The sequence below is a fragment of the Canis lupus genome, chromosome 12, assembly GCF_011100685.1.
Source record: "Canis lupus familiaris isolate Mischka breed German Shepherd chromosome 12, alternate assembly UU_Cfam_GSD_1.0, whole genome shotgun sequence".
Lineage (NCBI taxonomy): Eukaryota > Metazoa > Chordata > Mammalia > Carnivora > Canidae > Canis > Canis lupus.
In genome coordinates, this window is record NC_049233.1 from 49,317,539 (window position 1) to 49,339,624 (window position 22,086).

The 22,086-nt window shown below is 46.9% G+C and overlaps 1 protein-coding gene across 5 annotated transcripts in view; it reads right to left on the reverse strand.

Moving 5' to 3' along the window:
• Positions 1–1,407: 1,407 nt before the first annotated feature.
• The window catches only part of BACH2 (BTB domain and CNC homolog 2), a 358,666-nt gene continuing 337,987 nt past the window's right edge, over positions 1,408–22,086 (reverse strand). For all 5 annotated transcript variants that reach the window (XM_038554735.1, XM_038554737.1, XM_038554736.1 and 2 more), the window contains 2 exons: positions 12,380–12,586; positions 1,408–7,817 (listed from right to left, as the gene is read on the reverse strand). In XM_038554735.1, coding sequence (XP_038410663.1) covers positions 7,311–7,817; positions 12,380–12,586 — 714 coding nt within the window. In that variant the 3' untranslated portion in view covers positions 1,408–7,310. The remainder of the gene's footprint in view (positions 7,818–12,379; positions 12,587–22,086) is intronic.

Below are 22,086 nucleotides of genomic sequence, written 5' to 3' on the forward strand. Positions count from 1 at the left end.
GGGGAGCAGAGAGAGAGGGAGAGAGAAAAACCCAAGCAGACTTGGAGCTAAGTGCAGAGCCCAACACGGGCCTTGATCCCGTGACCCATGAGATCATGACTTGAGCTGAAATCAAGAGTCTGATGTCTAACCAACTGTACCACCCAGGCGCCCTTAAATCACCAGGTTTTCTTAATAAATTTTTTTGGAACTAAGACCCACCTGCTTTTCCCAGAAGGGATTGAATAGCTTCGTGTCTTTAGGCAAAGGACTATACTTGACCTCTCACGCCTAAAACGTTATGACGGTGTGGTTTTGCTAACAGTTGCTAACCCCATTATATGCTCCCTGGAAGCCCTCCTTGACTCAGTAGGGTGCCCAGGGTGTGGAATTCAGTAACTTAGTTTCCCCATCTGGTGGATGGGGTGAGGCCAAGCACTTCCTGAAGCTCAGATCTCAGCAGCACTGTGCTCTTTAGACAGCATGAGAATTTATTATTGATCACGCACGTCTAGCTCTCCTCATGGTCATCTAGCCTACCGGCCATTCGGTACCTTGCTTTCCCTTTACATTGAACTCCAGGACTCAAATGATCGAATACAATTTCCTAGTTTAATGTTACTCCCTTAACCACAATTCTAAACTCCCTGCCCTGCTGATCGTCGTATCTTGGTGTTGGTTTAGTGCCCCTTTCTCTCTGGTTACTTTTAGTTAGCTTTCTGTTTTATTTATTCATTTAGTCAGTCAGTTAAATCTGCCCCCAACGTGGGGCTCGAACTCACCACCTTGAGATCAGGGTCACATGCTCCCCTGACTGAGCCATCTGGGCACTCCTAGCTTTCGGTTTTCTTTCTTTTTTTTTTTTTTTAAAGATTTTATTTATTTATTCATGATAGTCACACAGAGAGAGACAGAGAGGCAGAGACACAGGTAGAGGGAGAAGCAGGCTCCATGCAGGGAGCCTGACGTGGGATTCGATCCCGGGTCTCCAGGATCACGCCCCGGGCCAAAGGCAGGCGCCAAACCGCTGCGCCACCCAGGGATCCCATAGCTTTCGGTTTTCAATTAGACCTGTTATTTTGCGGTAACTGTAGATCCACATGTCCTTGTACGAAACAATACCCTTCACCAGCTGCCCTTCACCAGCTGATGTTTTGTGTGGCTATGGCACATCGAAGCCAGGAAATTGCGTTTAATGCCTTTTATCTGCTTTCCCAGGCATCGGGGATTTTTTTTTTTTTTTTTTAATTCAGAGCTGAGGAGTTACATTAGCATTATCCCATTTTTTAGGTCTCTCATCAGATTAATCAGGCAGCAGTTAAAGGTCCATGCTAGAGGAAGACCCATGGTCTCTCTGGCTGAAGAGATTTCCTACGGCCTCCAGTCCCATGATCCGTTACACAGGGAGCAGAGGCAGGGAAAACCAACTTACAATGCATAATGATATGTCTTTATTTCATCAACAGAAATGGTGTCTAGACAAAATTCAGTTAACACTAGCAATTCAATTGAGTGAAAATTCTTTTTTGCACAATAGTGTATTTACAATGAGTAAATGAAGTTTCAATTCATTAGTTCATAGCAATGCTTTTCTTCCCCCAAAATGGTAAAAATTCTTAGTTACAGAGAATAAGCATCAACAGCCATTTCATTTTTACAATAAAAACCACAACAAAAAACCACAATCACTTAGAAAAAAAAAGACAAGCCTAAGAACTAGTACAATAAAACGATGCATCGAATTAAGTTACATTAATCGCATAGAATCTGTGTAAAAAGTATGTAGAAAAACACCTGATGTAACCTGTTACAGTCGTTGAGCAGTTATGAGAGGTACAGAGGGTTATACAGGTAGATATGTGTGAAACTGTCCGTATGGTTCGACCTGGGGAGGAAGAAGAGAGGGGCTGCAGCCCCTTGCATACACTGAGAAGACCCTGTTTTGAATATGGCCTCTGGAGTTTGTAAGGCATATATTAGAGGTGCGCTTGCATCAGACTGGTTCTGGAACAAATCCTCCCAGGCCCTTCTGGCCTCACAAGCAGAGGTGGTGCTTGCCTCGAGCGGCTCACCGTGTCTAACCAGCACCCGGAGCTCCCAGGTGCACTCACCAGAGGTGGCAGGTCTTTCACGTCCGAGCGTGAATGGGCATCCCAGCCTTCACACATGCCAGCGGCATTGCTAGGACCCAGGGGAGGTCACCCCTCTGCCCGCAGGCATATTTGGGTAGGAGACTTAGCATCATCGGTAGGAAAAACCCTCTTTGTCCCAAATCCCTTCCCTCCTTCCTCATATACGTGTCCGGTCAGCCCCCCCAGGAACGCTTGGCACTGACTGAATGGTCTTGGTGCCCTTCTGTTTCTAAGGAGGGCCACTGTTTTATCTGAGGTCAAGAAACTGGAATGAAGTGAAAGTCAGAGTTGTTTATCCATTGCTTGGTAGTGAGATGCATGCACCACGTCACAACATTAAATCAAAGCTACAAAGTGGGCCTCTGCACCCAAGGGGTAGTCTTCACAGAACGGCAGCATCATTTTCCTATTACCATTAAAATGCACTGATACTCATTTGATATAAATATTATCTCCCCGGGTGGAGTGTAGGAAAATACTATACATTTCCTTTTCTTTGCAAGAAATGTTTTTGCACCGTCAGCCGAATAATTTATCCTCAATCTGCCACCATAGGTCCTTTCTATGTACAAATACGATCCGCACACACTATCTGTGTACAGATATCGTCTAGTCTACAGCATCAGTCTTTGACGCTCGGGTCAGGAGCCGGCTCGGGCGGTACTGAGAACATCCAGATGGCCTCCATGCACACGGACCTCCCGCACGAATACCAACTCCACACAGGGTACTGCACCGTGGCCTGACTCGCCATTAACTGTGCCTACAACAAGATCCTCAATTTGGGGAAGGAATATTAACCTAGGATAGAGTGAACAGCTTTATTCTTAAACAACAACAAAAAAATTCTGCTCCTCAGTCTATTTACAGTTTTTTGAAGACAAGACTTGATTCTTGCTCCCTTTCGGGTCTGCGACTCCTCCAAAACTAGAAGCAGAAGGGGAGCAGTGTGAAGTCATTTGTTAGGCAGCTGCTAGTTTAAATGGGGTGTAATGTAGAGACCCAGCCAGGTAGGTCTTTTGTAGCCGAGTAACCTTGCAGACTTTACCCACTTTGAGAGGCGCTGTGCTACTCCACAGGATGCAAAGCAGCCCAGAGGGACAGGGCTCTGGGATTTCTTAAAAGGCTTATAGTTTATACACCTTTGTTTCTTCTTCCTTAATGGCATCATTAAGTATTAAAAGAGTAATTGTAGGCTTAGGCCTTTTTTTTTTTTTTTTGTAAAGATTTTTAAAAGTCATCTTTACACCCAATGTGGGGCTGGAACTTAACCCCAAGATCAAGAGTCGCTTGCTTTATTGACTGAGCCAGCCAGGCGCCCCTAGACCTCCCGATCATAGCTTCGAACTTCACATTGTGCCCACCTGATTTCTGGCAGTTCTCTCGTGCAAGTCCTAGAGCTGGTCCCTGGCCTCCTTTTTAAGGAGAAGTGGCAGTTGGCATTCTAATCACTAGCCTTTTTTTTTTTTTTTTTTTTTTTTACTTCCTTGGGAAAGCAATACAAGGATTAAATCCAAAGTCATAGTGCATCTTAAAAGCAGCATACTTTTAGAAAGACAGTTAATAAATTACTTATACAAAATAATGTTTTATACTGCAGCATCACCTCTGACGCCTGAGTCATTGTTAGGGAACCCGGAATAGAAATAGCAGGATGGCCTAGTAACTTTGCCAGCTCTTTTGTTTTGTTTTTGCAACTGTTTTGTTCCAGAATCAGTATGTAATGAAGTTTGATTTTATTCAAGGCACCCCCAGATAACGCAGAGAAACACACACATACAGCAAAGCACTCACCTGCCCAAAGCCTGACCAACCTGAATGAAGTGAGGTTGTCTGGACATACAAGTAGAACAAAGGCAGATTCAAGGGGAGGACTAGATTCAGGCAGATGCTAACTAGCCACAGGGCCACCTCCGTGGTCCCCACCCCAGCAGCTCATGCCCACCTCTTCGGAGACTCAACGGGGCCATGGCAGGGATCTTCCTCAACTGTCCATGGCTGGAGGGTCCTTTATTTTTTATAAGGAAGAACCCATAAGAGCACAACTAAATGTCACCGCACTGTGCAAACACTATTTCTTGCTCTTAACTTACTTTTCTTTTTCATAAAAGACACGGCCTCCTAAGGGATCCCAGGTTAAGGAGATAGGCTGGTTTTTAAGACTACACTCGAGGCAATTTGGATTCTGGCCCCCAGCTAGTCCTCCCTGTGAATCCATCCAGAAACAATTTTGACGAACACATGGTTCAGGGTAGTAAAAGATAGGACAGGTCACGGAGACAATTGCACAGAGCCAGTCACTGTTTATGGTACATAGTGAACAAAATCCCAAGTTGTTAAAAATCTCTAAGAAATGGAAAGAGTTTTTTCAAGCAGTGTTTCTAACCAGTTCCCCATAGCAGGGGTTTGGCTGAGGAAGAGGAGGAAAAGTGAGGTCGGGGTAGATGGAGGGAGAATGTGGGCTGGGTCAGGGTGGAGGGACCTAGGGAGAGCCTTCCCCACCCGGCCGCGGCCGGCCGCGCAGGTGTGTGCAGACCGAACGACATGGAGACATGGAGACAGGGAGACGGACGGAATGTGGTCAAGACTACCAGTTGCACATGAGTTGTCACCAGGGTGAATCACGCCAACAAGTTGGTTTGGACCTGGTTATGATACTAGCAGAGAACATTCTTTTTTTTTTTTTTTTTTCCCCAAAAGAAAAGGAGGTCACTTAAAAGAGGCAACAAGAGAGTTAAAACACAAACTACTGTTGGCTGACTCCTCCACCGTAACACATACCTGTGGCCTATCACAGGATTCACACTGAATTTCAATCCCAGCTGTCACCAGTTTTCTACAAAGGCAAACCCCACGGTGAAGCACAGCACGGTTCCACTAGGCCGAGAAATTCCTCCAACAACCCTCATAAGAAGGGCAGCTCCAACTCCGAGCTGCGGCAAAGTCCGTCTCAGACTAGCACACGCAGACACGCACACATGAGGAGAAACAGAAACCCAGAGGCAGGTTTTAAAAGCGGAACTATTTTAAAAGAAAAGTCTTTTTTTTTTTTATCCTACCGCATGAACCAACAAATTTCTGGCATTCATACATATTTAAACATTTAGCGCTAATATTTGTACAGAAAAAAGTTAATAATACTAAAACATATGTTACTATGATTTCACTTTTCGCCTACATCATATACTAATTTCCCCTTTTACATGCAGCTTTAATATTGTCCAAACAATGGCACAAATAAAGAAACAAAGTCAACCATCTACTCCCCACTGCCCACCACCCCATCCCCACATCAAACCTTTCGGGACTCTTCCCGCAGCCCGGCTGGAGGGCCCACCGGAGGGAGGGAGCCGATTCCTCCTCTTAGGCTGGCGGCAGGGTCTGGGCACATCTTCCTGTAAACGTGGCCAGGGGCCAGCACGCCCCCAAAGCCAAGGGAAGCTGCTCTCCGTGGGTTGCAAGCCAACCAGTTTTGCAGCAAGAGAAGAAAATTATCATCAGGTGAGGGTAGGTGTGTGTGTGGCGGGGAGGGGGGCAGGGAGGGCTCCTTGGCCATATCGTGTCCAAAGCCTCAGAATGAAATCTGCCTTCGGACAAGAGATGAGCAGAAAAACCTCAGAATTCAACTCAAAGCATCTGGAGAGGGGGAAGGAGAAAGAAATACTTCTGCCTGCGTCAGGGACAGACCCCAGGCTCACGTGCGCCCCCCCTCCCGCTCTGCTCTCCCCTCCTCTGGGCGAGCTGCATCAGCCCAGGACGCCACTTACAGGCAACTCCAGGTGCTGTGATGCAAACTCACTCAGGTGAGACATCCTGGGAGCCCGGCCTGGGCAGGGGAGGGGCGGGGTGGCCGATCCATCGGCCAAATCCTTCCAAAAAGTTCCTCCCTCACTGCACTTCCAAGGGCAGGCAGAGGCCTGAGGACCGGCTGAAATGAATGGGACTCGCCCCCTGGGTGAGAAAATAGTAATAACTTGATTTTTAGGAGCCAATGCCTGCTGAGTTCTGGAACAAAATCATGGGTTCCTGCTGTTTGGATGCACTTTCGAGCGGACGTCCACACTCTCTCCCCACTTAGGAGTCTGAACGTCCAGCATCAACTCTGAACTCTCCGCATTTAAACTTTGCTTCCGGGAAAGGTGGGGAGGAGGTGAAATATAAAAATATTCAAGCAGATTATTGTCTACACATCCTAGGATGAATTCATTATTTGGCAAGATTATTTTTCCTACATAATTATCACCTGAGTGCTTTTTAATTAGCTAAAATGTCTTACTTTTTAAACTAAAAGCAAAGAATATACAGTATACTTGAGTTATACTGAAGTAACAACTTCATTTAAGAAAATAGGTTTGACCCAAAACTCAGTGCAAGTGGCAAAGTTGACCATGACTGTACAGTATCTGCAAGAAAAAAAAAAAAGAAAAAAAGAAAAACAAACCCACGACACTCAGATGACACCAGCTGATGGTGCCCAAAGCAAACCAAACGACAACAAAAAAGGGTCTGAAATAAAACCTCCAAAAAAAAAAAAAAAAAGCTTCCAACACTGAATTCTGATCCATAAATAAGTACAAATTGAAATTGAACTGCGAAGCAAGAAAAATGACCATGTTAACGGTTACCAAACTAGTTCTAGCATCGGAGACAAAAGAAGAGGAATGTTGGAACCTGTTGGTAAATGAGAAATGAAGTTTCCAGTTTCAGGATGAGAGAATTGAGGCATGCAGGACTTTTGCATATGGATATATATATATTTTATATATATATATTATATATAATATGTACAGTCTAGCTATAAAACTTTGATGTGTATAGAAGCTGTCTTCAATGAAAAAAATTGAACATTCAGAAGAAATTCCTGAGATAGGGTTTGTGACATGGGCCACTGAGAAAAAAAATCCGTGGTTGGGTCCTGGAGGTGTTATAGTCTATCCCTGTTGAGACTGAAATTCACCCACAGACAGGCAGTGCCACCACCGCCGCCGCCCCTTGCCGGGCAAGGGCTAGCACCATTGGGAAGGTAACTGTACCGCTCGGCGCGGAGAGAGGAGGGAATACTCAGAGACAGTATTGCTGCTAAGAACGCTGTAGTGTGCACCGATTCCTTCTAGGTTCTTCCAGACGGCAGAAGAGCAGCACGGCGGGCTGCCCGGGGAGCACCTGGGGGGCGGCGGGGCCGCCAAGTGGGCCGCGTCCCTAGGTGTACTCCTTCCTGGGCTGCTCGTCAGTCGTACACTTGTCAGTCATTTCCTGGCAGAAGTCCACGGTCACCGTCTGGCTCCTGGATTCCAGCGGAGGCCCCCTCTCCGGGAAGCCCCCCGGGTCGCTGCCCTCCGGCCTCCTCGTGCAATTCTCCGAGGAGGAGGAGGAGGAGGAGGAGGAGGGGGGGGCGCCGCCGGGAGCCCAGGGGGGGCCGGGGGGCGCGGGCCCGGGCTCCAGGCAGCAGGGCGCGCTCTCCCCCGCCGCGCACTGGGGGGCGGCCAGGTTCTGCTCGACGCCCAGGGGCGCAGCGTTAATACCGGTGGCGGCGGGGAGGCCCACGGGCCTGAGGACGGGGCAGTACCGGTGCAGGGCCTGGATCTGCTCGGGGCTCTGGATGTCGCGGCAGACCTCCTGGGAGAGGCAGGAGAAGTTGTCCAGCAGCTCCCCCATGCAGGCCTTCAGCTGGTTCCTCTCCGACAGCAGCTTCTCCTTCTCGCACACCTGCACCACAGAGAAGGACAAGGCCCCGTCAAGCCTGACCCGGAGGACAGGAGCCCTCGGCTCCCGGGCTTGGCCAGCTGCTGCACTCTGTGTTACACGGGGGCTCACGAACGCGCAGGCCAGGATCTGGGGACCCACAGACCAGGTTCAGGGAGCTGGGCCTGAGCAGCCTACCCGGGCGTGCCAGGGAGCCCGACAGACAGACCAGACAGACGCCTTCCGTGCGGCAGCTCTTCGTCCTTCTCTGGGGTCTGGCAATATTATCACCTGCCAGAGAACCGCAGGGGGTCAAGGAGCTGGTTTCTGGGAATTTGGGGGTTGCAGAGAATCAACTGGAAAACTCTCAGTCCCAAAAGCGTAGTTGGAAAAAGCTCCCCAAACGCATTAGGCTGCCATTTTTGAAGGTCAGAAATTGACCAATTCCAACTCTATGACATTTTGGAAAGAGGCAACATTATGGGGAAAGACCAGAAGTGGCCAGGGAGTGCGGAGTGGGGGGAGAGAGGGATGGGCAGGTGAAGCACAGAGGATCTTCAGGGCAGCAGAATTACTCACTGTACAGTCAGGATGCATCTACTGTCCAAATCCACAACCTACACAACACCGAGAGTGAGCCCTGATATAAATTATGGGCATTGGGTGACTATGATGTGTGCATTCCAGTTCCTCAACTGTAACAAATGCACTACCCGGGTGGGAGGTGTTGATGATGGGGGAGGCGGTGAGTGTACAGGGGTAGGGGGCAGGGGCATCATTCAATTTTGCTGTGAACGAAAACTTCTCTAAAAAAGAAGTCTATTAAAAAAGTCAACAAAAATCACAACAAAAAGTGGCCATTGGCAATGTCACACGGTTCGATTAAACCTCAGCGGGTTTTCTGGCCTTTGCGGGGGACAGACTGCACAGAGCAGGTCCTCTCTGGGACAGGTGGGGACCCTGCAGCGGGTCACGGGCACCGATTCTCCGCGGACACGGGGAGGGCAGACAGAGGCGTGGAGACCGAGCCCTAGCCGAGCAGAGCAGCCTGAGGTTCTGAGAGGTTGTCCTCCAAGAAAATCCCACAGGACTTCCTGTGTTACTAAAATTCATCATCCCATCAGAGAGATGAATTTCACCACTAGGGGGGAGGCTGGTGAAGGTTAGTTACACCTGAACTATCTGTGAGAGGAGAGAAGTTGTGGGGGTTTCATGGGGCACACCCAGTGAGAGAGATGAGGAAACCGGACATCACCACCAGATGGGAGGGGGAATGAGTTGGGGGTGCGGCAGAGGGAGAGGGAGAGAGAAAGGAGGAGAGGGAAGCGAACATACGAGATGGGGGCTCCGACATGGTTGCTGCACGTGCTGGAGCATGAATGCAATCTGGCAGGCAGCGTGGGCATGTGTGTCGGAGACGGAGATTTACACGGGGAAAGGGCACCTGCTAAAATATTTATAAATTTATCAAGAAAACATGTTTTAAAAATGAAAAATAAACAGATGTACAAGTGCAAGTTGAGAGAAATACATTATGCAACTTTGCAAAAGCTGAGTGGTGCGCCGGAGGCAGTGTGGGAGTGGGGGGTGAGTGCGTGTGTGCCGGGGACTCGCGGGGCGTACTGGCCTCCCTCCTCTGCCCCCACGCCAGGGCCATCCTTGACACCCAGCTGGAGGGCGGTGGATAAGAAACAAAGTACATCTGGAGGTCCCTCCCCGAAAAATCTTTACGTTTGTGGCTGTGCCACCCAGAGCGCCCAGAAGCACTGGGGCCTGCAGAGCCAGAGGTGACACTGCCTGGTCCCAGGAGGGCCATCTCAGTCCCTGTTATGCCACATTATCTTGGCCAAGCCATTGACGGCCCCCCCCCCGCCCCACCGATCTGCAAACTGTTGCGGACCACTTTTAGGGAGAAGAAAAAGAAATGCTTCTCCTCCTTCTCTTTCCTCAGCCTTCAATATGCCACGTGCTTCATTCTCTTGCCTTTTGATAAAGATAAAAGGCAGATTTGAGGAAAGTATACTATTATCATGGAATGCATTTTTATGGCTGTATTATAAAATTGTTGAAAATAAAGGGTCTAATGGAAACACTTAATGAGGAAGTACAGGGGCTCTATCACATGTACCTCCCCCCCTTTTTAAGTGAATAGACTGTTTTAAGTAAATTAGGTAAAGGATATAGATTCTGTTGTTTCAGTTTTAATATTTCATGACTGATTTTATAGATGAAATTATATTTTACAATAGGAAGAAGAATTTACACAGCCTGTTCTATTTGATGTGAAATAGCAAATCCCATTTCTCTTCAGTTGTAAAGAAAATTCATTATAATGTCTTTAGTTGTAAGAGATGGTTTCGTTGTGATTAGTTACATTGATAATAAAACAACCTTTTCAAATGACCATAAGAAAAAAAAAAAGTGTTTTGGCTCTGTGCAGGAAAGGCAGTATAAACCCAGGCCTTGGTTACCGGGGTGAAGCTCTAAGTCACAGATGTACATTGATGAGCTCGGAAAACTCTCACTCAGTGGGAAAATGCAGCCTATTATTTAAGGGGTCTCCAGAAACAGTGGGAGGAGAAGTAGGATACGCCCTCTCCGTCCTTCAACTGAACACTATCAGCAAAGTGCTTTACGTATCTGCCTGGTGTGTGGCTTAGACTTTGCTATGTGTTCAGTATTACAAAATTACAAGGAAAGAATGCTAATTACAAAAATCAGGTATTTCTCAAATACAGGTGATGAGAATCGTTCTGCTTTCTGGAGAGGGGCACGGGGCCGAATGACCATGGACCTGTGCTCAGGGCCCCGAAAGCCCGTCCTTGGCAGACTCAGCCTTGCTGGGTCCCTGCCGAAGCCCCGCCAGCTTTCAGAAGACCCACGTTCACCAGCAGCGATGTCTTGCTTCCTTATGTGGCTTAAATGCAAACTGTTCTTGTCGTTGTTAAAGCAACGTTAAAGAAAAATTGGGAAGAGAGAAGGAATTTGTAATCCCACAACCCAGTCACAATTTCAGATACATTTCAGGGCAAGAGACGTTTCCTGAGAGGCATCCCTGGCCCTGCTGTGGTGAGACTAGGGGACGATCCAGTCACTGACCCTGTTGTGAGGAACCTACCGCTTCGCCCAGGAGTTGGGGGGACAGACACACACACATAGATGAGGCAAGACTGCTGGGATGAGCAGGAAGCCAGAGGTCAGATCAGGGCTCCAGGGCTGGGTGCTCAGCCTCCCCAGGGACTCAGGAAAGGGGTTTCCTTGAGAAAAGGCAGTAACCTGATTCTTAAAGGATGAAGTCAGAGAAGAAAATAGCCAAGGAATGTCCATGGTAGAGGGGAGCTAGCACAAACACAGAAGCAGAAAGAGCAAGTGGCAGGAAGTGCAGAGCATTTGATTTTATTATCGGTCAAGTTTGGAGTGGAAGGTGATTCTGGACGTAGCTACAGACTAAACCTGTATGAGCAAGTATGAATGTCTTCCTAAGAAGCTTGGGCTTTATTTGGCAGGTGAGGGGAGGCCCTGCCAGGAGCAGTTCCCCTGCTTGGTGGGAGTTGACCAAAAAAGAAAACAGACTCTGAAGTCCTGGATGACCTTTACTCATGCTTTTCAAATGTCTTATTCTTATCTCATTCTTAGGTTCTCATTGGGACGGTGGTTTACCATGAGGCCAAGGATCACCATGTATGGTCTGAGGACCCAAACTTAGATCATAAGCACATCACTGTGGCCTCTCTCTTCTTCAGCCTGACACGACATGGCACCTGAGATGTTCCCGGTATTTGGCCAGCACAAAGGTTGAGCTGAATGAGGTTGCACTCTCTGCTTTCAGAGCTAAGTCAGGAGCCAGAGGCCATCTGGATTTACTTCCTGTGGCTTAAGCTTGCTTACCAAGGAGAAGGGGGCACCGAGCTCCCAGTGAGGGGAGCCTGGGAACTTATTCCCTGAGACAAAATACTCTCAGGCACGGGGAAGAGGAGCCAGCCACTTGGAGGCAGAACTGCAAACTCAAGGACCCTGGAGCTTCGAGGGGCTTCAGGTCATGTGGTGTCCTATCTGGATTCTACATTCTTCTGTGGGGGCAGGAGAAAGTGGCGGTGGCAGGTTACAAGATTTGGAATCAGGCAACTGGGTTTGCATTCAGGCTCTGCCACAGAGCGGGGAGTTGGCAAAACTCTCTGCACTCATTCCCTCCTCTGAAAATGGAGATAAAATAGAGCCTAAGTCATAGGGTTGATGTGAGGATCTAACGTGATCGTTTACAAAAAACAGTTGGGAATAATACCTGGCCCACACGCGTTCGCAAAGGATGTTAGCAGCTAGGACATGTTGAATGGAAAAAACCCAAAGGACTACCTCTATATGTGTGGCTGAAGGCCATAAAATATTGAAACGTGATTACACACCTGCACAGACACACACAATTGCAGATATAAAGCTACTAGTTTTGTTGAGAAACTTGCTTGAAAATAACCCCAAACTTCCCAAAATGCTGACCCTTCCCTCCACTTGTCTAGCCTCCACCACTGCAACTTTGCACGAATCCTGCTCACTCCAGGTTGCCGACAGCAATGAACGGGTCAACTCACCAATTTGCGGATTTCACATTCTAAATTCTGAATACAGTCCAGTTTCCGCTTGCGGCAGCGCTGGGCCGCGATGCGGTTCTTGCTGCGCCGTCGGACGTCGTGAATGAACTCTAACTGTTCTGAGGTTAGCTTGTGCATCTTAATCATCATCTGGAAATCGTTCCTTGGAAGATCTGTGATTTGATCTACAGGGAAGGGAAGTTTGACCTGAAACCAAGAACAGTAGAATATGATTATGGTGGTTGGGTTTTAGTTGGAATTCCAGCTGGCAAAACATCAAAAAAAAAAAAAAAAAAAAAAAAAACAGGTAAAACCTCCTTTTTAGGATGACCAAGTAGTATGGAAACTACTGAATGCAGCCAATGATCAAGTCTTTCTTGTTTCAGAGAGAAATAAGATGTAATATTTAGAGAGTAAAACAGAATGTGAACACAAATTATTATTTTTTTAAAAGATTTTATTTATTTATTCATGAGAGACACACACAGAGAGAGGCAGAGACACAGGCAGAGGGAGAAGCAGGCTCCATGCAGGGAGACTGATGTGGGACTCGATCCTGGGACTCCAGGATTACGCCCTGGGCCAAAGGCAGACACTCAACCACTGAGCCACCCAGGTGTCCCGTGAACACAAATTATAACGTGGTTATCATTCCTGAGATTTCTGAAGCAAACGGCATGGGAGCTATTGGAGAATGCATACTTTTTCACTGCTGTAGCAATTTTGTAACAAGGGCTAGATAGTTGAAACCTACTTCCATGGAGCCTCGACTCCACAAAGAACAATTCACAGACAGATACCATCTAAGGAATTATGGGAATCACTTGAATAAGGAGAGCACCACACACTTCGAAGGGGCTGGAAAGATGAAACCGCCAGTGTGATTTTCAGTGCCATGGCTTAAGGAGATGCAGCGAGAGAGCTCAGGTAGGCTACACCGAGGTGGACCAGGAGCTGGAAGTGGGCTTTAGTCCTTCTAGGAGACATGACACTTCAGGCTAGTTACCTTACTTCTCTGGGCCTCAATGTTCTCATCTGCAAAATGGGGCATGCGTTTGAGCTGCATAGGGCTGTACAAAGTTGGGCACTTTGGCAGATTGTATTTTCAAAAAATACAATGGCCATCCCATCTCACATTTTCTTTTACAACATGATGGTGACTTTTCTCCATCGGGGGGGTGGGGGGGATGTACATTCCTGCCTCTCAATCATCGCCATGCGGTGGGAGTCACAGTATGTGGTTAGAGGCGAGGTTATAAAAGAAGGTGTAGCTTCTTCTTTAGGCTCTTAGACTGCTCCCTCTGGAGGAAACCAGCTGCCGGGCCTACAAGACTCTCAGGCAGTGCTGTGGAGGGCCTAGGCCCATGTGGAGAAGAACTGAGGCCTGCAGCCAACTATCAGCGTTGCCTGGCCACTCATGTGAACCAACCACCCCGGACGTGGATTCTCCAGGCCCCTGTCACACCTTCAGATATGGAAGCCCCAGCCACTGACTTCAACCTCATGACGTATCCCAAGCCAGAAGTGCTCAGATGGGCCACTCCTGAGTTCCTGCCCCAAAGAAGAGATGATAAATGATTTAAGCCATGGGATCTGGGGGTGATTTGTTATGCAGCAGTGAGAACTGATGCAGATACTGTCAGCAGCAAGATTCCAACTTCCAAACTCCTGACAAAGGCAAATAAGCATTATCCAAAGACAGGACGTGAGTCTCTGGAGGGATGGATCTGTGACCTCCTTATAGTCTGTCAAATGCACAGGCCTGAATCTTCCAGCAGTTCCTCATTGCCCTCTCCTGGTGATGCAGGGACTCCTGGATTTGGTTCTGGATCTGTTTCAGAAAAGGAAGGTTGCGTGTTGTTTGACCAAGAGACTGTCTCCCAGCTCAGCTTCACTTAATTCTTGCTTACATCAGCGTCTGCTTTGCGTGGACCAGCAGATGGCACCATAGACCTAAACTTCAAGTGCCCGCCCAGCGCTGTCCAATGCAAATAGCAAGAGCTGTGATTTTGCATTTCTAGGAGCCACATTAAAGGGAGTGAAAAAAAAAAAAAACCCAACAACTGAAATTCATTTTAATAGTATATTTAACTTAGCCCAGTAGGTCCACAATATTTTCAACGTGTAATTAATATAAACATTATTGAGTTACTTTACTGTTTTGGCAGCGCATTTTCAAAATTGGAGGCCTATTTTTTTGCTCTTGTCACAATTCAGAACTAGGCACATTTCTTTTTCTTTTTTTCTTTTTTCTTTTTTACATTTCTAGGGCTCCATAGCCCCGCGTGGTTTGTGGCTGCTACACTGGACAGCACAGCCCTAGAAGACGGGACAAATGGGCTGCAGTGAACTTAACCAGAAAACCAGGAGAGGCCGGGTCTCATTGATCAAAATATTTTTGGGTGAAGACACCAACCCCTCGTTAATATGCAGAAGCTGCAGTGTTATGTCTGCGCTGTTCAGGGGAGTGAGATGAAGATACTTTAGTGTGAGCTCAGGCTTTTTCTTTGATTGCATCAGATGCGGGAAGACAGTCTAGATCCTGGCACTGACGGCCAGTTAATCCCCACGCACAAAGGCAGCCCCACTGCGCGATCATTTGACTCTTCCGTGGCTGGATGCGACTGCTTTGTCAGGGTCCTTCATAGCTCTGAGCCTGCTGGATGTGCCATTTGCCGAGGGCTCCCAATGGGTGCTCTGATTCAACCTCCGCCTGGCGAACCCTGCCCCGTGCCACCTGTGCCATTTCGGCCCAAGAAAGCAAAGTGGCGACAGCTCGCATTCCGCCACAGTCAGCCCAGCCCTGCTCCCACCGCTGAAGGCCGGCAGCCAGGGAAAGCCAGCAGGCTTTGTCCACGGGCTGTGTTTGCACAGGGCTCATAATGATCCGAAGAATGTTTGATTTCCCTTTATACCCTTTGGATAACAAACAGACACGCCAGTCCTGGACGGTGCCTAACTCACACAGAGATGAGCCTGGCGGGGACACGGATGTCTCCACACCAGGAAGAAGCTTGTTTGCACACACAGGTTGCAGCGCTGTGGGGCCTCGTGGGGTCTCCCCTTCTGCTGACGACAAGGCAATGCTGCTTCGGCTCTGAATCCTGTTTACTTCTCTTCCGAAAGAATATATACCTACGGTTCGGGCCGCAGGGAAAGTCAAAAGGCCTTCTAGACCAAGAGCTACTGTATTTAACATCATCCGGACAGAGACTATAAAACACCAGGGAAACAGGACAGAGGTTGACAGGAAGAGGAAAAATCAACAACGCTCGTTTCAAAGTCCTCGAAGCAAAAGGCCATAGAAAGTTTCGGGAGAGCTGTTGCAACTCCAGCTGCTTTTTAAAGAGGTCAAAGGAAAAGAAAATAGGCAGCTATAGACCTTCCTCCACGTTAAAGAAACAAGAGTGGCCGGGCGGTGGGGTTTCTTTTTAATAGGCTCTGTTAGGGCTCAAGCAAGGGAGAATTCACACTGCCCACCCGAGGGAAGTCCCGAAGTGTTTGGGATAGAGCAGTGGGAACACTGCTATTTTCAGAGAAGTAAGTTCCAAGCCAGTGGGCATCTTCCCTGCAGATGAAGAGCAGCCGCAGAGCCCCTTATGGGAAGGGGAGAACAGTCCATTCTGAAGCTGGCAGGCACCCAAACACTCCCCTAAAGGAGCTCGAAAGTCAGCTAATGCGACCTGGCCTTAGAAGGTTCAAACACATCGAGAGGGGCAGAGGCCCTTCTCCCTTTCTTTTGGCAAATTCTCATAACCCAAATAGGCCCTAGAGGGCTTAACATCTTATTTCTTGTCCCTCCACACACTCATTCTTCCAGGGTTTTACTTCTCAGCAGTGGGTTCATTTTCATTCACTGGACTCTCAGTGCAAAACACCTGACCTCCCGAGATGAAACGTCCTGCCAGCTGCCGTCACCACCTGCCTGGACGCAGGCCTGCAACCCCTGTCCACCTGCGAGACCCACAGGAGGCTGAGCACGCTGCACAAAAGGGGGCAGGGCCCATGGGATGGAGCGTATGGTTTCTCATGGCTGCTGCTCATGCCCGCCCCCACTTTGGTTTTCAGTAGAGACTCCAAAAGTCAGGGGCAGCCACAGAGGCAGCCAGCCAAGGGCCCAATAGGGCCCCATGGGCCAGCGCCACAGTTTGCACCATCTGCTGCTGTGGATTTGCCCTCAGTGGCTTGGGCCTTCTGGAGCACAACTGGAAGTACAGGACAGGGGGCTTTCCAGTCCCGTCCCAGGACCTGACCTGGACCCAAACAGCCACCAGAGCCAGGTTAGGCCTTCTGGGGGTCCCAGCTCATGAGCACATGGTGAAATGGGTGGTCGCTGCAGAATGCTGAGGGACCTCTGGCCCTGGGGGCTGGGAAAAGGTGGAAGGAAAGTTATGACATCTAGATGGCAAATGAAACCTAAATATTTCTCCTCCAGGGCCTGAGCAGGGGTGCCGGGGGACCCTGCAGTGCCAGTGCCTCCTCCTGTCCAACAGGAATCAGTTCCACTTCTCTCCTTACCCACGACCACCTCGTTCTGCAGCCAAAACTACCCCCTGCTCCCAGTTAAACAAAATACCATTAAAGGTGTTGTGCTATATGTTGGCAAATTGAATTTAAATTTTAAAAATGTAAAAAAAAAAATAATTATATGAGAAATAGAACTTCTTGCAGAAAATTCAAATGAGACAAAAGGTGGAGAAAAAAAATTCCCACTCCCAAACAATGGCTGTCTCGTTCTGGTGACCTCGGTTTTCCCTGCGTCCTTTTTACAGGGTTTTAAGCAGACCACAGCCACCTCACTTCACCATGCCTCTTACCACATTTCACCTGCCTGGAACTGCAGGTTTGCTGAATGGGAGCTACTGGAGAAACGGGACAGAGATGCAAAAGTTGTGGAAAAAGCTGAACATAAGCATTTCCTCTAGAAATACCAGCCGAAGCTGGTTTGTGAATCCTTTTTCCTACCCCCTTTCTTGGTTTCACTATCCGGTGTTGAATAGAAGCGGCAGGAGTCGGATCATACTAACGGTACCCTTAGGCCCAGCGTCTTTAACACCTGTGCTCTAACGAGGCCCTCAGTCCTCTGTACCTTGTCAGGGGAGGAAGCGAGATGCCCCCCGGGCTGACAAGTCAGTGCTGCTAGCCGGCAGACAGCCAGGTCCACGCAAGACAGATGCCTGTGACAGAATGTCCCATCGCCACTAAGAAATGTTTCCCACACAATTGTCCTCCTACCCTCTATTCTCATGGTCCATTTTCCAGAACAGACGCAGGACACCTGGGATTTAGTTGTACTGCAATTAATTAGCCGCGTGACCTCAGGCCAGTCTTTCATTCTCTCTATCCTGAAGTTCTTTGAGGATCTGTGAGAAAGGAAGATAATAATACATGCCCTACTTAGCTTACAGGATTGCTATGAAGAATAGAATTGGGTAACAGATGGAGAAAGTGCTTTGAAAAGTCTGAATTGCCTGATAGGTATGAGGTATTATTAATTCTGTTTATTAGCCCTATCTTTCTTTGTCACATGGTTTCTTCTTCCAGACAGACTGTATGCTTTGGAATTCCCGATGCTAGGAACATTTTTCTAGACAACACAAAAACATTGTTTTAAGCAGAACTAGGGCCGACTTCTATGCTGCCTAGCAAAGTTTTCTATGAAGCAGACCAATCATCAGCATTTTAAAAAAGATGCCTGATTCAATGAACTGCAACAATGAGTGTAAAATTTTTACATACAACTTATGTCTGGAAGTTGACATGTGGGTGGAAGAATTAGGGTCAGACACAGCTCTTCCATCTTATTGCATGCCAGACATCATTTCTCCCTGCTCCCACAGTCCTGTGTAAACCCAAACGTACACACATACTCACTGTCACATACTTTTATCCCTCCTGACATAAAATGTGTTCATAAAGAAAGTCCAACTAATCAATGCTTTTGGCCATGCAAAGAAACTGTCGTTCTAATGCTTTCTTGCTAAAACCTACAATTAGGTAGATAGAAATGCTTGTACAATAAAACCATCCCACTAACGAGGGTTACTACTCGGAAAATGCTTCTGACTTTTCTATAATTTTCAAATACTAAAAATGAACTCATAAACCAAAATGAGATGCCATTCCACATTCACTAGGATGGCTATAATAAAAAAAGGTGGACAGTAGCCAGTGCTGGTGAGGGTGTGGAGCAACAGGAGCCCTCGTACACTGCTGTGGAAATGTAAAATGGTGGTTACCTTGGAAGACAGTCTGGTAGTTCCTCAGAAGGTTAGACATATAGTTATCATATGATTTAGCGATTCTGCTAGATGCACAATGAAGAGGACTGAAAACTTGTCTACAAAACACTTGTACACCAATGCCCACAGTAGCATTATTGATAACAGTCAAAAAGGGGAAACAATCCAAATGTCCCTCAACCGATCAATCCGATCAATGAATCAACAAAGTGTGGTATATCCACAGAGTAAATTATTATTCGGCAATAAATAAAGAACAAAGCACTGATACATGGTGTACCCACTGGTACATCAATGGCAAGGTTGAACCTTGAAAGCATTATGCTCAGTGAAAGAAGCCAGACACCAGAGGCCACACAGTGTAAGATCCCATTGTTATAAAATGTTCAGAATAGGCAAATCTTTATAGAGATAGAAGGTAGATTAGTGGTTGCCTGGGGTTAAGGAGAGGACGGTGAGGAGCATCTGCTAATGGGGATGGTGTTTCTTTTGGGGGTGATGAAAATGTCCTGGAATTAGAGTGGTGATGGTCCAAACCTTCATGAATCATTAAAAAATCCCTGTGCTCACTTTTACAGGGTAAGTTTTATGGTGTGTGAATTATATCTCAATTAAAATAATGACCTTGTGTGAGATACACATAAATAAAATTCAAACATTACAGAGGTACACAGAAATAAAACTTTTCTTATATTCTTCCCCAACTTTGCCTATTTTATCTTATTCTCTTTTAAGAAATAATATGTATATTTATGAAGCAAACTAGGATCTTGTTATACATACTGTTTTGTTAACTTTTTCCACTATATATGACCTGTTTGTTTTTTTCATCATTGGAAGATAAAAAGTCCCAAACTGACTTTTTAAGTAATATAGCAGACCCAAAAGTCATAAAGACAAAGATGCTCAACCACTTTACATAAAATTTAAAATTACATAAAACTTAAATTTTTCTATATTGGAAAAAATCCTTAAATAAAAAGATCGAGTAGGAGAAAAAATGGGAAACGTTTCTAATAAAAGGTTAATATTCCTGTATTAAGGATTAAGGATCCTATAAATTGGTTTAAAGACGAACAGCACAAGTTAACAATGGGCAAAGATATAAAGTGGTGAGTCACAGGAAGGGAAATATAAATGGCACATACACACGAGAAAAGATGTCAACCTCATTAGTCATCATCTTTTGCCCATCAGATTGGCAAATTTTTCAAAAAATATTTATTTATTTATTTATTTATTTATTTATTTATTTATTTATTTATTTATTTATGACAGACATAGAGAAAGAGAGAGAGAGAGAGGCAGAGACACAGGAGGAGGGAGAAGCAGGCTCCATGCCAGGAGCCTGATGTGGGACCCGATCCCGGGACTCCAGGATCGCGCCCTGGGCCAAAGGCAGGCGCCAAATCACCGAGCCACCCAGGGATCCCCCAGATTGGCAAAATTTAAAAGGACTGGTAACAGCTAGTACTGGAAAGAACAAGGGAGAATGGACATTCATAAATTGGTGAAGGATACAACCTTTCAGGGGAAGTAATTAGTATTTCACAAATAAGCATCATCACCTTTAACCCACTTATGGGATTCTAACCCACAAAAATAAAAGCACCACTACTAAATATGTTCACAAACATGTTTATTGCAGCAATTTTTATAGAAAGGGAAAAAAACTGGAAAAACTGTTGAGAGATGGTAGCTGAATAAGCTGTGATTTGTGGGGCCCATGGATATTAAAGAAGTTTGCTTTAACCTGATGTGACTGACCTACAGGCATGCACATAGGAGATAGCTCTGTGAAAGAAGCAAGCTGCTGTTTGATTATTTCAAAGAAGGAAGTAATTTTAAAAAGCTGATTGTTGGGGCACCTGGGTGGCTCAGTGGTTGAGCATCTGCCTTTGGCTCAGGCCATGATCCCAGGGTCCTGGGATCAAGTTCCACATCAGGCTCTCTGTAGGGAGCCTGCTTCTCCCTCTGCCTACGTCCTCTCATGAATTAATAAAATCTAAGAAAAAAAAAGCTCTGATTGTTGAGAAAGGACAATACTGTGCTATCTGAAGCTCTTCTTCAAAGCTAGGGGACAGATGGAAAGGATGAGAGAAGTCAATACCGATGAGATGTTATAACCAGAAACACCTTAGAGACTATAAGGGATGCCAGTACTTTTATTCTGATCTAACATTTTGGCTCCTTACAGAGGTGGAGGGAGAGAGGCTGAGAAGGAGCCTGGCCTGTCGGTCTGAAGCACTGGACAGGTGCCTGGCAGGAGGGGAGAACTCTCTTGTTTCTGACTTCAGTGTCTCCTTGGGCTTTACTTGGAAGAGGAGTCATGTGAACACCTTATAAGAGCAGATCAGGGCAGGATCAGATCAACAGATGTCGGCCTCTTCTGGATCAGTTCAACTCAGGAAAAGGAGTGACAGTTCATATTGTGAATGAAGGATCTGCCTTCATGGTTATTACTGGGGACCACACTTCCACTGAGTCAAAGTAACTTCCGGAAGCAACTTATTAACTCAGAGAGGACCAGTCATGCGGAGCCCCTGAGTAGACCTAATCTCTACTTTAGGAAAACTAAAATGCCAAACTGGGAAAGGCATTTACCTTTACCCTAACAACCCTGTCCAAAATGCCCTTCTGAGAGGGGCTAAACGTGATCCTTGAAATGGCCTAGAGCTCTGGTAAACGTTTCCGCTTTCAGTGTTTAGAAATGCAAAGACCGTATTTCTTTTTGGAAAAGTAAATATATATATTCTTTAAGACTTTTATTTATTTATTCATGAGAGACACAGAGAGAGGCAGAGACACAGACAGAGGGAGAAGCAGGCTCCTCGCAGGGAGCCCGAGGCGGGACTCGCTCCCCATGTTGGGATCACGCCCTGAGCTGAAGGCAGATGCTCAACCGCTGAGCCACCCAGGCCTCCGAGGTAAAAATATTTTTAAAGGGCTGATATCTTTCAGGGAGAGACTAGTCCTGTTCACGACTATTTTATAGGTTGAATCTTCCTTTTGAGTGGTTCATTTAGAACTGAAGCGTTCTAGAGGGAGACAAGTGATGTGGCCAAACACACAGGAAAAACGCATGTGCTCTTGTTGGTGGCATTTAATTTGAAGTGACTTTTTTTTTTTAAGACTTTATTTTTTTTATTCATGAGAAACACACAGACACGGGGGGGGGGGGGGGGCGGGGGAGGGGCAGAGACACAGGCAGAGGGAGAAGCAGGCTCCATGCAGGGAGCCCGACGTGGGACTCGATCCCGGGTCTCCAGGATCACACCCTGGGCCCAAGGCGGCGCTAAACTGCTGAGCCACCCGGGCTGCCCTGAAGTGACTTTAAGCCCATTTTCGGGATAGGAGAGAGACAAAAGGAGATAATCAGAAATGGACAGTTCCTTGAACAAATGCCAATGTCATGACAACACAACCCATTCAGCTTAATGGTGGGGTTCCCCTTAGGGGAGAGGC